The sequence below is a fragment of the Plecotus auritus genome (assembly GCF_963455305.1).
Source record: "Plecotus auritus genome assembly, chromosome: 3".
NCBI lineage: Eukaryota > Metazoa > Chordata > Mammalia > Chiroptera > Vespertilionidae > Plecotus > Plecotus auritus.
The window spans coordinates 212,927,174-212,942,875 of NC_137772.1; the positions used below are offsets into that span (position 1 = coordinate 212,927,174).

At 40.5% G+C, this 15,702-nt stretch overlaps 1 protein-coding gene across 5 annotated transcripts in view; it reads right to left on the bottom strand.

Annotated features, from left to right (window-relative positions):
* Positions 1 to 14,888, bottom strand: part of IGF1 (insulin like growth factor 1) — a gene marked incomplete at its 3' end in the record, with an annotated part of 71,602 nt that extends 56,714 nt beyond the window's left edge. The window contains exons 1-2 of one of the 5 annotated variants that reach the window (XM_080659952.1): positions 14,548 to 14,888; positions 10,049 to 10,205 (exon numbers count right to left, since the gene is read on the bottom strand). In XM_080659952.1, coding sequence (XP_080516078.1) covers positions 10,049 to 10,205; positions 14,548 to 14,610 — 220 coding nt within the window. In that variant the 5' untranslated portion in view covers positions 14,611 to 14,888. Of the gene's footprint in view, positions 1 to 10,048; positions 10,206 to 12,764; positions 12,865 to 14,547 lie in introns of those variants that run through there. The other 4 variants (XM_080659954.1, XM_080659953.1, XM_080659951.1 and 1 more) reach the window with 4 other exon arrangements.
* Between the last annotated feature and the right edge of the window lie 814 nt (positions 14,889 to 15,702).

Consider the following 15,702-nt stretch of genomic DNA (forward strand, 5'->3'; position numbering starts at 1 on the left):
GAGAGCTAGAAACATCGATGACAGAGAAGCATCGATCAGCTGCCTCCTGCACACCTCCCACTGGGGATGTGCCCGCAACCAAGGTACATGCCCTTGACCGGAATCGAACCCGGGACCTTTCAGTCTGCAGGCCGACGCTCTATCCACTGAGCCAAACCGGTTTCGGCAAGACAAACTTTTTAAGCAAGCCCACTCAGTGTGGTAAAGTGATAGGCCCCATCTCTTTATCTCCTTCCAATGAGGAGATAAGCAGTGATACTGAGTGAGCATTCTGAAGATCCACTAATTAACGCTTGGGTCATCTAAATGCAAAGTGATACATGAATAGCAGAATACCAACATGCTTTTCTTTTTCATTAATAAAGTTGAGAAGATACACTGCCAAATTAACTTTTCTAGATTGCAATTATTACAGAACCATTGAGCTAATGGGTCAATGTTATTAATGGTTGAAGCCAAACCACCGAATTAATTTATGGATGGTGATTAGAGGGACACGGCAAAATATTCGATTCAGTCCATCAGTAGTGGCACATATGGATGGCCCTTTCAGTTTCCCAAGCCCGTCTATAGTTCAGCCCGAGGTGCAATATTTTTAAACCCATTTTAGTATCGAGGAATATAAGGTCCAAGGATATTAAATGACCTCCCCAAGGTCATAAAGCTGTTAAGTAGGGGAGCTGGGTGAGGCCCAAACATGGAACTTATGATTTCCAAATTAATATTTTGATCTTCTCTTTCTGCTTTCTGGTGGGACTGCTTATGGGCAATAAAAGGACTGTGGCGATTCTGAGGTAGGAAAAACACAAAAAGGGAGGAGAAAAATTGTGGCCACTGTCTCTCAACCAGGCTTCTTCACTTGTGAAGAATTGAGAGTTGATTTATTATATGACCAAGAAGAGAATGGCCACAAACACTGAGGTCACAAAGATAACCAGCTTCTCTTTAATTTGTTCCAGATGGTCACAAACTTCTAAGCACATAGCTCTGCTCTGTACCATATCTGTCTCCCTTTACTCCTGTGACCAACATAAATGAGTTTCATGCCTATAAGGCGAAAGGGAGGGCCTGCAAGCACCTTTTATTTAGCCTATAGGAAGAGCTTTTTATTTTTTCAGAGAAAAGCTTTCAAAACTGCAATCACTCTTCTCATTGCTTACTCTGGGCAATGGCCCACAATCTCCTGATGAACCAGTGTTGGATCATTCATTTGTATTGCTTGATTCACTCATGGCTTTCCATATCCCTAGTCACTTCTCTTCCAGTGACTTCTCTAGTCCAGTAGTTCTCAGTGAACCCAGGGACATGTGGCAATGTCTGAAGTCTGAAGGCTTTTTTTTTAATTGTCTCGACTGGGAGGAGGGGACTACTGGCATCTAGAGGGTAGAAGCCAAGTATGGTGCTAAATTTCCAAAAAGCACAGGACAACCTCCCGCCCCCAACAGAAATGATCTGCCTTCAAATGTCAATAATATTGAGGTTGAGAAATTCTGTTGCCAACAACACTGCAGGGAGAGGTGAGTGGGGGAGTTGGAAAATGAAGTAGGATTTAAAAGCCTGCTATTTGGTCTCACAAAGAGGCTGAGGCTGGGGACAGGGAGGAAGGAGAAGCGAGGGGGCTGAAATTGATAGTGTCCCCAATTCTTTTAAATCGAGAGTTCTAACTCTCTGTGCTCCTTTCCCCAGTTTCAAAGATAATCGGGGATTGGCTGCGTGTGGATTGGCTCAGGGCAGACTTTCTTAATCACTTCCCTCTGATGAAAGACCCATTTCATCAGGGTAAATGGCACAGAGGTGGTACCATCTTCCCAGCAATACTCACAGATCGGACTCTGTGACTAACACATTTGCAAAGTTTCAAAAGACCCCTCCAACAGCCTTTCTACTGCCTCACAAAGATCACGGATGAAAGAAGAAAGTCCAAAGAGATTCATAGAGTATTTGCTTGGAAGACTGCAAAAAAAATCAGGTGTAAATTTTTTTTTTTTTTTTTTTTGGCTTGGGGCCATGGGAGAAATCTCCAGAAAAAAAAAAAAAGTTGATCCAACAACTGGTCAGATTGTTTCAGATTTTCCGGGAGCACAGCTTTGCTAAGTCATTCCAAAGCAGTTTTACCCAAGTTGACATTGGAGAGAATAACCAGAGCCAGAGTAGTATAATATATAGTAACACTCCAAGTTATGACCCGAAGTGGACTTGGAAGGCCTGAAGCACAACTGAGGGCTTTGAGCACAGTATAGGTAACAGGTAGGGAGTCACTTCAGTTTGTGCGAATTTCTACAGCACAGAACAAAAGTGATAACTGAAGTCTTAGGTGAGTTTATTGGAATAAGAGAGCCACCAAGACTTCTATTCATTTGGATGAGCTTGATTGGAGGTCTCTCCTGATCAGTTTACCGTATCAGATGACTTTGACATAGGCAGGGTTCATTGCTACTCAAGGCAGAACACTGCATTGGAATCAGAAAACAGAATTGACAATATCTCCTTCTGCCTCTGCCACTAGTTAGCAGTGCCTTGGATATGTCAGTTTTCTCTGTGTTTCATTCTTGGTGTTTGACTAGATTATTTTTCAAGGGCTTTCAAGCTTGTAGCAGTTTTTCAGGTTACTTCCTTTGAACAATGAGGTAGTTTTAAGAGGGAGATATTACGGAGATGAATACTTAATCAATTATCAGGTTCTTGGGTGTCTTCCCAGGGTCTTCACCATGCACTTTGTTGGGGAGCATATAAACTCTTATCCCTGCAGAATGGCTGAATGTTTAATGTTTTAATTTAAAAGACTGTGTGGTTTCCTCTGGTTGCACAATTTCTCTTTGTGTCCATGCGGCTGCTGATCAAATATTGCAAAGCCATCAATTACCCTAGGACAAATGCAGAGGGCCATGTGCAAAAGTTCTGGCCCATTACATAAAGCAATATGCCAGATGCAAAGTAAGTGAAGGGTTTTTCTTGGTATTCAGGGTTCAGTGAAAAAGTAAGAGGAGCAGCTATGCCAAGAATGAAAAGCCAGAGCTTGCCAAGTGCTTCTTTAAGTGGCTTTAGCCAATGTGAGACTAAACAATGCATTAAATAGGCATACAGCTTACTGCAGTTAAGGAATTGCATGTCAAATAACAGCTCTTTGCTATGTTTTAAACATGATCTCGCATATAGATAAAGACAAACAAAATGCTGGGTTGTCATCTCCTTCATCTAACAGCTAATAAGGCCTGAGGATTTGAACTTTCCAGGCAACCGAAAGTAATGCTTTATGATGTCAGAGCCTGCTGATGTCTCACCCAGAGGTGTAGGATGGAACTTTGCCAGGGCAGCAGCTCTGTGCAAACCGATTTTTTGCCACCACGGTTGTTAAAGACGCCTGGGTGCATAAAAGAACAAAGGCTTTGAGTCCATTGTTGTCGAGAACAATGAGAAATCTCCTTGGGAGATCTTGTGCCTGTTTTTAGTGTGTCTGATTCTTTGTATGGGCTGTGAAATCAGAAAGAAGGCTGCTAGAGGGATGATATCGGCTCTTCACTGAGGCCTTGAGGAATACTGGCATGGTGTATGATGTCTGGACAAGGTCTACAAAGACACAGAGAATTTTAAGAACACCCAAACTCTCTTTTGGATCCAAAATGTCTAACCTACCAGCCACTGAAGATACGAGACATTCCAATATCGTGGTCCCCAAACAACTGGTTGGGTGATACCTGTATCCAACTTGGCTGCTCCCACTACTCATTTCACGGTTAAGTTGGGGAAGTCTCTTTCTGCCTGGAACACTATCAAGATGATAGTGCCTTGTGACCACCTCTCCCTTACCCCCTCTCTCATGGCACCCTGAGAAAGGTCCTTGGTCCAAATAATCAGCTCTTCTCCAGTAGGTCTTTGAGAAGAACCAAAAGAACTAATAATTGCAGGAAATGAAAAGTTGAGGTTTGCTGGCAGAGGAAGAGGAAAACTTGAAATTGGCCTGAGGAGGGACTCCCCCAGATCATATTGCATAATCTGGTACCTATAGGTGAACTATAGTGTTCGGTCTGAGTGGAGTCCAAGAATCCAGTCTGGGAAGGTTCTTGAACAGCGGCAGCCTTTCATCAAAGAAGACTTTTCTTGTGCACCTTGAGGAAATTCTGTCATTTCCTAAAATTGTCTAGAAGGTGAAATTACATGGATATCTCCCTCATGCCTCCTTTCAAAAAAGTGTTCAAAGTCAACTAGTCACCCAGGGGTTCTTGTTCCTTATTTGTCAAAAGAGGACTGGGATTTTGGAAGCATCTCCCTTTGCTACAACACTTTGGGCCTCTATACAATGTGAAAGGCCAGATGAACATGCCTTAGCTTTGGTTCTGGATCCATCCAGTGAGGTAAATGATAAAATCTCAGTGTCTCGCATTTCTCACTTGTCCAGTGAAGCAACAATTCTTGCCATCCAAGACTGAGGTATAGATAAGATGAGAGATACTACTGAATTTTGAAAAAGTAACTATACTAGTCAAGCATAAGACATTCTTCCTGTTAGTGACCCTACTGTATAACTGTTTCTGCTAATAACAGATTTTATAAGCTGCGCCTAAGGAGAGAAAATGAGTGCATAATAAATTGGCTGTTCAGATACCTCAATCTTTGCAACAGACTCTGCAACTAATCCCAGAACAGAATAAATAAGTATCACGTGTATGGTGCTTACCATGTGCCAGGAAAAATTCTAAGTTAATATATTCGATTGTATTAATTTTTAAACCCTTACACCAGTTCTATGAGGCAGGGCCCATTTCACAGATGAAGAAAGTGAGGAACAAAGAGGTTAAGTAATTTGTTCAGGGTCATCTCCAAGTAAGCTACAGAGGTGGTATTCGAACCCTGGATTCTTGGCAAAAGAGACCATATTCTTGGTGTTGGGCCTTTCACTCTTTTGCTTCTTATAATTTTCCATCAGGGTTGAGATGATCTTGAAAGCATTGAATAAAAATGGAAATTATTTTCTAATTTTGGATAGAAACCATCACTTTCGTAGTGGTTCCTTGGTCCTTAAATATGTCACTAGACATATTTAAAGAGTAGTAGCAACTACTTAGGGTCAATATAAAAACATTATTTTTCTTTAAGAATATCTGTGGCTTATTAGCTTAGTGGCACTAATGGTGAGGTCAGGGTATTAAGATCAAACCCTACATATGCCAGTCAGTTTCAAAGAGAAGAGTTTTTCCATAGCCAATGACTGTACTCCTAACTTTGACCAGCTGTCATACAAATGCATGGCTGGTGGTCTGAGAGGTACCAAGTCAAAAAATGCCAAGGTGCAGCATAAATTCAGCCCCACTCAAGCAATGCTAAGTAAATTGGGTGACTATATCTTTGAATGACCCAAATTGTACCATCTCTTCTTTAATTTGAAAGGCAGCATCAATAGGCTGGGGAAAAACTTTTGGTCAAGGTTTAGAAGTCTATAGATTCTTATTTTCCCCCTCTAATTTAATAAAGGGCAGCTAAAATCTGACCTCACTTGTCCCCATCATGTCCAAGAGAGTGAGAAAATGTAGATGAGACCTGTCCGTTGGTCCTTCCTAGCAAAGGAAAATGGCAATCCACTTTCATGAGGTATGTGCTCCTTTGACCAGATGATTTGTGTATATTCTCTGAGGGGTTGAAAACCAACTTAAACAAAACAAAACAAAGAAAGTGGTTCCTCTTTCTTTAAGTGGGTGTAATCTTCTATCTTAGGGAACAAACAGAATCTAAAGAGGATAAAAGAGATGAAAGATTCTTTGGTCACTATTTAAACCCAAGGTCCACCTTTCTTGAGTAGTGCCAAATCTTTGTTAATTACAACCTAGACTACGAGTCTGTTCAGATTAGAAGAGGTCATCTACTTTAACAAAATCTCCTTGTTTTATAGACAAGGACATTTCAGCCCAAGAAGTTTAAGTGTTTGCCAAAGTCTTACAGCTAATGAGTGACAGGTCTGGGAGCAGTTTTCTGAGCACGATATTTCAAATGAAAGAAGCTTGAGTTAATAATAATAACCTAGATGAAGGAAGATTGTTTCAATCAATAACAATGAAATTCATGGCAAAGTTTCACTTGAACTCTATACAAACAGTATGTTTCAACACACAAAGAATGCCATTTGTTTATCCAGATCTGTTCTTAATAACTATGCATTGGAAGTACGATTTATAAAAGCTATAAATCTGAAAGATCTGAAAGGGTAACCAACTTTCTTTTCTAATTGATTTACTTTCCTGTTTTTTCCAGACTGCCGAGGTAAAGCATATACAATTTATTTAAGGGATTGTTTATAGACTCCTAAAACTAAAAAGGACCCCAGAAACTCACTTTCTTTTAGCTGCTTTTAATTGAAACCATCCAAGATGGTTGGTTGTCCACCAGTACTTTTTAAGTCTCTCCAAGGAGAGAAATTCCACAAGCCCTTGAAGCACATGTTAAAATGGTTAATGGCTCCCAAAAATTATATCTATAGTAAACTTAATGTTTCCTGTTTCACTGCAAGCTCTTTTCCTCTTGCAGTTCCACACAAAACGAGGTCATAACAAACCACCCTCTGTGAAAGCTCCATCAATCTGGTAAGATAACAGCTAGCTGTTTTTCAACGTGCCACTTCTATTAAGCCACCATTTTTCTCATAGAACTATGAGCACACAAGACTGGCTGATACACTCTCTTACTGTGATGCATAGGGAAGAATCAGTAATTAACTCTTCATTGGAACTTCCATTTCAGAAAATGTCTGGGGAAGCTGCATTAATTATAGAGGAAGTGTTTCATTTAGCTGGGAAGATGCTTACAAAAAAGATAATCTAGATGGTTGTTTTCCACAGTGCTCTAGTGGGACTGGGGCATGTAGAGAAATATGAGCTCATTCACAACACTGGGTCAATCTATACAAAATTAGCATGACAGAAAATTTTATTCAGTTGTGTTTCTAATAAGGTTAAAAAAATTCTTTCCTTGTTAAGCATTCTGGCCCAACAAAAAAGATAGATATGGAGGCAGTTTTCTTTCAGATGTTTGAATTTCACACTAAGATAAAAAACTGCCTTCCACTACTAAAAAAAAAAAATAAACAAATCCATACTTTCAAAATGGGTCTGCAAGCAGCTTAAATTACAAGGCACAGCCACAATAAAACTTTGAAAATAAGGGTAAAAATATAGTAAGAGTCAATTGACAGGGGATGGAGGTGGAAATGACTGATTTGTTCTAATAAGATTTCAAAGACTGTAAATGTTTAGAGCTGACTTCTCTGCACACAGTAAATCTCAGGGGACAAACAGGAAACTAAATAAAATTTGTTGACAACAGTTAATGCCTGTAAGAATAATTGGCTCAGACACGAAATAGACCATCATTGTAGCTTGGGGGATACCTAGAATTCAGCCATAAGTTTGTTAGTATATATTGCATTCATTTTAAAAAAGTAACACAGTTTTATCAAATAGCTGCATAAATATGAGGTGAGAATTGTCCAAAGTACTTGATAAACCTAATTCTTGATGGTGTTGAAGACTAAGATCTCAAACAAGTAATTCCATTTTATTCAACTGGATTCAATTCAATTCAATCCTGTCAATGCAACAAATATGAGCCACTACTATAGTAGCCAGGCATTGAATGAGGTACTGGGATTTAATGGTAAATAAATATAGCATTTCACATCAAGGAGCCCATTGAGGGGGTAAATCCTGGTTAGGTGATTTCAAAAATGGGACAAAATATTCAGGAAAAGTATAAATGACTATAATCTAATCTCCCATGGTTATTTTTCTCTTATGACACTTGATAATACTTACGTGCATTTTTTAACCTCCCAACTAGATACTAGCCTGTGAATTCTTTGAAGGCAAAGTCAATCTCTCTCATTTGTTTCTGGGTCTCATTGATGACTGGTATAGGATCTTACACAGACCAGATGTTCCATCAATGTTTTGAGTTAAAGGATTTAAATGGGCTAACTTCTCTTGGGCAAACAGGATTATCCAGTTGAGTAGAAAGTTAATAAGAATACTTTTGTGCATGAGGGTCTACATCAGGGAAAGGATTTACATAAGCCACAGAATTGTATAAAACAGAACTTAGGAAACATAGATTCTCAATGACAATACTGACAATAATAATACACAATTTATAAAACACCTTCCTTTTCAAAGTCATACTCTAAAAATCAAGAGTTGCCATAGACAAATGTACCCTTTTCAATTTCAAAGCATTTGCTTAAATTTGATTATTGTAATAATAATAAAAGAATCCTTTCAGTGACTTGAAGTTGGTTTCCATCATAGTTGTCCAATACTCTTAAGTGTCAGTGTGAACATATATATGTACCATGGGGTTACTTGGGATGAAATTATTCTTTCCATTTTCACTTTTACCATCATCATCATTGGAAGATCCAGTTTCCATGCACTATGCATGGAAATCCTGGAGCATATCACATTGAACAGGACACTTCAACCTGGCACATAACAGAAGACACTTGTGGGCTTGGTAATCACCTGGTGAACTGGATCAAAGGAAACTACACAAATGGATTATCAAGGCAAGAGAAATCCTCTTGAGGACTACTTATTCATTTTTAATGTGGACCGGTAGCAGCACAGTAAAGAGCAATGACAACCCATTGCTGAGGGAAGGTGATGTGACACATTTGCCTTTCGTAAAACAAGTCTGCTGCTTGATAAGAACCCACCTGGTGAACTCATTCATCTGCACTACAATCAGGAGCTGGATAGAATCACTTTATTGTCAGAAAAATAGATGAATTAGCTCAATTAAAGTATTGGCTGGAAACAGAGTGGGATTTTGCCCATTCAAATAGCAGAAAGCACATCTCGTTCTCTGTCACTAGTTGTTTAAATTCTATTTCTTGCCAAATCCACAATGTGTACAGATCATCAGCCCTCCTTTCAGCCTCTTCCTTCCCATCCCTCCACCCACCCCAGAACCCCATACATGGACTCCTATCCCAGTGCTCCTCCTATACCCCTTCCCCACACCCACCAGCATCTCTGGGAAGAAGATGAGAAAGACTTGAAATGTGTGAGTCAACCCGGGAGCTATTCAAAACAGTGTGTGACTGAGGTAAGCTGTCTACACTTGAGCGATATGAAGCTCTAAGAATGATTCATGCTCACCGAGGACCTGAGCATCAGTTTTCTGGAACACTCTGAAATTCCAAAAAAATTATACAGAATGAACATCTGGCATCAGATTTCACTGTTCTGTAATGTACAAGCTTCTGGCATAGATTCTTTAAGTGATGAGTTCCCTCAGGCAGCACCGACTTTTGTTTATGCTTATTATTTGCAAGCGTTGACTTGGCCATCTACTTTTTATTGACTGTCGACTTTTTAATCACCTGAGACCTCCGTGTGGAATAAGTAACCCCACACTTGTCAGAAATCCCTTTCCAGATGGTGATATCAGTGGAGAGCCTCAGAAAAAGGCTGTGCCAAAGGAAGGCAATAAATAAAAACTCAAGGTCAGTTTGTGTAGAGGGCAAATGAACCTGGCATTTCTGTTTGCATTTAAGGGAGCCTGTGTATTTGCAAACGTGCCTTTGAAGGAAGTTCAGCTTCTGTCTGTTCCTGGTGATTTCATATAGCATGGAGACATATTGGATGTGCCCTCTTAATTTTTTCCCAAGTCCATCTTATTATCTTACTCCAAATTACTTGGCACTTCAAACAGGTCTACATGTTTCCATATGTTTATATGTGCACACAAGGGTTTAGAGAACAAAACCTCAATCCCTGAGGGTCATTCTGTCCCCTCCCTTCACTGAAGGAAATGGGAATGGTGAGGGAAGAGCATAATAGTTGCCCGAGTGCCCATCAGGAAATAGTTAAAAGACAAACTGCTAAGGAGGAAAATTCCATCTGAAATCTACAAAACCTGCCACAGCCCCACGGAAACACTAAGCTTACTTTAAGGTGAGGAATTGCAGATTGAGGGTGGCTGCCAGCCACGGGCAGTCATTCAGTTATTCACACACTCTCTGCGGTTGTAAATCCACAGAGCTGCGAGAGGGAGGGCTACTTACTGAAATAAAAGCCCCTGTCTCCACACACGAACTGAAGAGCATCCACCAGCTCAGCCCCGCAGAGTGTCTCCGGTCCAGCTGTGGCAGAGCTGGTGAAGGTGAGCAAGCACAGGGCCAGGTAGAAGAGATGGGAGGACGACATGATGTGCACCTTTACCTGCCGAGGAAACAGAAGGAGGGTCATGTTTCCTCCTGGGTCCTTGTAAGAGGAATAGGGGGAGGGGGGGGGACAACGGTGCACTGACCCCGCCCCCCATTCCATCACTGTCATGAATCAGAACCACCCTGCACAGAAGGGCAACAGTGTGCACGAGAGACCGCAGGGTGGCCTGGGCTGAGCACATCTGGGCACCAAACGACCTGTGTGTAATCCCCTTGCTACTAGGAAACTTTGGAGAAGTCCTCCCTGGACCCCTTCTTTATGGGTTCCTAACCTTTTGAATTATCAAAAGTTAAATTGTGCTCAGTCCAGATTTGGTGCCAAATATGTTTTATTAATTTACATCCTCTAAAGACAGGCCATCCACAGATGGCATATGCATTCATTATTGACCAGAATATTAAATTAACCAGAACATCCTTCTGTAGCTACTGATTAAAAAGAACTTACTGTGGCTAAAAAAGGACTTATAAAAATACTATATATCATTATAGAGTTTTTCTTTTTTGTCACTTAAGATTGAGAGAGAGAGAGAGAGAGAAAGAGTGAGAGAGAGAGAGAGAGATTTCTTACCTGGGGGATAACCTACAGAAGTTAACACAACCACAAGTGGAAATATAAAAAAGCAGAAACAAGAAAAAATGTGAGGATTTAGGGATGAAATTGACTCTTGCTAAGTAGACCCTACTCTTTCTGCATTCTAAAGCCCTTTGTGTCAAGCTCAATATCAAATCAACACGTGTGTAGAGAATGCCATTCATGAACAGGGCACTAAGCTCAAAACCTACAAAAGCTTTTTTTTTAAGACCCAGGAATTCCGATTTCACCTCTTGGAGGGACTTATGTGACACTGGATCCATTTTATAGCAAAATATACTGAGGGACCCCTGGTTGGCTTCACTTTGCAATGACAGACAGCCAAGTGGCAGCCCTGCCAGAGAGAGAATTCCTGTGGCTCACAGCCCCATCCTCACTCTCAGTAGAAGAAACAAGGCTAAGGTGATCATTAAGTGTTTCCATATTGCTACTTGTGGCACAAAGCTGTGGTTTCTTCCAGGAAGGCTCCCAACTCGAGCAGCTTCCCTGTTCTGAGATGCATCTACTTTCAACAGTATTGGAAGAGGCATCAGAAGAGGTTAAGTGAAGGACCCTATTAAAGGTCATGGAGATAGACTGGAAGCTATCAGGATAAAAAGAGCCTCTTTGGAACCTCCTGGTAGTGGCAGGTCCATTCAACCCCATCACTTTTGGAGAAACAGACTCAAGTCATTGATTTTCTGCCACACTCCTTGCTCTCCATGCACTCTCCACTTAATGCTTCTACATCAGTGGCAAAGTGTGCCCCATCCTTTTAATTCAGATTTCCATGTTGGTAGCCAAACCTTCAGCTCAGAAATTAGGTGGGGGAGGGCTTAAACCCTGGACACTTATTAAACAGTTGACTACAAAAAAAACACCTTCTATTTGCAAACCATCATAAGTAATGGGCATAAAATAGAAGAGGAGGTAAAAGCATAGCACAATTGAACATTTCTTCCATTTTTCTCCATAGGACTCTGTTGGAGTCTTATGGAAACCCTCCACCCCACGAATCCCAAACCACTGAGACTTCTAGAAACAAATCATCAACCAATCCTCATTTTCCTTAGTTATAAAATAATTGGTGGGGCTCTTCCCCTTCCATATTTCCAGTGGAAACCTCAACAAAACCAACCCAACTGTACTTCATTGCCCTTTCAAAGAGCTATTTGTAATTGGTCTTACAGAATATACCCACACTCTGGCAATGGGTCAGTTCTCAGATGTATCCTTATGCTATCAACCTTATTTCTCCATAGTAATGCTCAAAGCCAAGCACTTGCAATTATAGATGCCTTTGAGTTCTTCAGTTGTCATGTAATCCAGGGGGAAAGGTAATCAACTTACAGCCTTACTGAATTGATAACATCAGTAGATGTCAAAACTATATTTTAAATAGTTATTTCTGGTATAACACATTTAAGCCCAGCAATACATATAAATCTCTAGCATTTAAGAATTTAATATATTTTACAGCTTTTTCTCTTTTGCTTAATTATATTGTCAGGTAAATGTCAGCACGTACAGTTCTAGGATAAGATAGAACCTTTAATGCATGCTCCTTTAGTTCACAAAACAGTTCAGTACACCCACAAAGAACCAAAGAATTTATCACCTTATGTGCCCCCAAACAGAAAACAATAATTAACTTGTTTAGGAGTTAAAAGTTTGAAACAAGTGGCCCCATATGTTCATCATTTCCTTGGCCTTTTATTTTGCCAAACACAAAAAAAATGGAGAGAGAGAAAGGAAAGATATGATAGAGAGAAAGAAAAGGAAGAACCAGAAAGAGAAGAGAAAAAAGAGGAAGAAAAAAATATCAGAACACTCTTTCTCAAAAATCCCCCACAAATCCAAAATTTAAAAGACTTTTCTTTTTATCTTAAATCAATGGAATATCAATTGATTCCAGATGTCTGGGCTACAATGAAAATGCCCAGCAGAATTTGAGGGCAATAGTCAAAAGAAAATACTCACTGTAGGTGTAACCATTTTTGTTTGTTCCAGATCTTTTACAGCAGGTCAGGGTGGGTATTATGAGACTGATGTGAATAGAAAACTGAGGACTTAAAAACATGTGCTGCTTTGTGGGTGGGGTTTGTGAAAGCATCTAGTTACATTTGGACACCCAAGCAGGTATGCTATGAGTCTGGGTAAACTGCCTTTTGTCCATTCAAACAATGAACAAATTATACAGCTTGGATTTGAGTCAATCTTTTCCCTTCAATCAAGATACCCATTTCCATTGTACCCCACACGGTGACCCAGGCTCCAGCCCTCTCCCTTACCCTCTTCCCTCTGACTCAAGCACTTGGAAAATGTCTTGAGACTCAGAGTACAATCCATCACCTTATGAGTTCTGCCTCCAGATAAGACATCTTTCCTCCCTGAATTACATCTGAAAGACCACTCACCTCCCTCAAACCACTTCCTGCCCCCAATGCAGGAAAAGGAACAACTTATTGCTAGCTCTGCTTTTGAAAAGTTCAGCATACACAACATGAAAAGTTCATTTGGAGACAGTTTTCCAAACTTGTAATTAAGGCAGACATAACACTCAACGGCCTCTTTTAGGGAGACAACTCCCTCAGCTGTCAGACCACATAGCATATATGTATGTTGTCTTGATTTCTTTTTAAAAGCAAAGTAGCCAGCCTGTGTCTTGGCATCTCAAGGGCAGCAGAATCAGGTGCTCAGATAAGGATGGATCCTTAACTCCTAAGCCACTTACTCAGAAAAGTCCCGGCAGTGGAATATTTGAAAGCAGCAAATGAATGCTGCAGTCAGGGGCAGGGACATTTTATGAATTGAGACCTCAGGCAATTTCATCAGGGAACCAGTGACAGCAGCTTAAAAGTGCTTGCAAATTGGAAAAACACAAGTCTTGAAGGATATAATTTTGCTGAGAATGGAAATTTGAACTGGGGCCAGTGATTGGAAACGAGAAGTCGCTGCACGGACGGTGGCAGCCAAATTGACCTAAAGAGACTTTGTAGCACCGAGTGTAAAATCAGAGTTTTACAGCACAACCCCCCAAGCCCAAACTTCGCCCGAGAAAGTCCTCTTTAAACCAGAAAACTTGGACCAACAGTTACTAGAAAGTTTCCGCTTCCCATATACAGTATGCATTTGTTTAAATTATATGAATACACAAGGTCAGCAAGAGTTGTCAAGTTCTTTTTCAAGAGCAAATTAAACTCCTCTCTAATTTGGACTTTCTGGGCAGAAGTGCAAAGAGTTCCGGGACCTTAGCTCCAAAGATCATATTTAAAAGCTTTAATATCATCAAATATGTAATTCTCTGTATGTGGCATGCCATGTAATAAAAATCCTGACAAGTTACACACACACACACACACACACACACACACACACACACGAGAACAATTTCTTAAAATTAAACATCTGCACCTGCAAAAAAAAAAAAATTCCCAAGTTCATATCCACTCTCGATAGCCCTTAACCATAGACAGGATTTAAAGGAATCTTCTCTAAAGACACCACGGAACCCCTGCGAAGTGGAGGATTTAGCATAAGTACCTTGCAATAGTTTCTACTCATACATATCTCCGTGTAAAGGCATCTATCTCCCGGAGCTATCTTTTCAAATCCCACAGAATTGCACATTCAGCAATTTATAAATAACTCCCAGTTCCGAAACAATGAAAATTCTAAAGTGAATAACATTTCTAGGCAGAAGCAAACAGTACACAAATGAAAGCAAATCCCCCAATGACTTCAAAGAGTAAGAAATATTTACCTTCAAGGAATCACAAAAGCAGCACTTAAATAATTGGGTTGGAAGACTGCTGACTTTTCCCATTGCTTGTGAAGTGCAAAGTCTGGAAATGAATTGGTTAGCAGGAATAATGAGGCAAGAAGAAATCCAGAGAGATGGGAGATGTTGAGAGCAATGTCACATTTCAATTTTGAGGACTTTATTCCATTGCGCAGGCTCTATCTGCTCTGAATTTAGCAGTGACAGTGAGATTTAGCAAACAGAAGAGGGATTTAGAGAAAATCCTCACATTTATCTACAAAACACAGACACTGTAGACAGGAAACAGCTGGGGGAACATTTGCCTTCTCTCTCTCTCCCTCTTCTGGCAAAGTTATCGAGTAAGGACTTTTTTGGGCATTGTGACAAATAACATCATACCTTTGCATTTTAAAACTAGAGCACAGAAGCATTTTTTTCCCCTTAAAAGAAGGTGTGTTAGTGACAGGGTGAGCAGATATTAAAAATATTGATGCTATTATAGGAGATGAGGATCTGATCTCTGATTAACTTTCTCCTGGGCATGAAGACACACATCTGTTAATACACCTTATCAGTATTAAAGGAGGGTATGTGGCAGGTGGGCAAGCAATTTTACATTCTAGAGCAAACGCAAAATAAAAAAGTGAAGCAAAGACACCCCGAGCAAACCTACGATTTTAACCCTGAAATGACTAAGGTAGACTCGGTTGGAAGACAGCACTGGGGTGACCCCTTGTCCTACTTGCCAAGCCAGAGAAATGATCTCATTTCCCAGAACCTAGAAAAGGGGCAGGCAGCATCGCAATTGGCTCCCTTTAGGACGACACCGGTTCATGCTTTTTGCCCGCGACAAGGCAAAGACTTTGCTGAGCTGTAAAGCCAACTGAAAAAATAAAATCTTTTTTTCTTCCTTCTTCTACTAGGCTACCTATCACCGCCCCCCGCCCCAGGGGAAAGGGCAAGCTATTTTCCCATTGTTCATATTTTTCTACATAACTCGAAACTGTGTGTTTGTGTGTGTGTGTGTGTGTGTGTGTGTTTTCTTTCTCCAGTGTTTGTGTATTCTAAATAACACCAGCTGGCTAGCAATGCCCTCTCAAGGGTTATGATGTCATTCAAATCCCTCCACTGGATGCGTGGCTGGCAACATGGCCC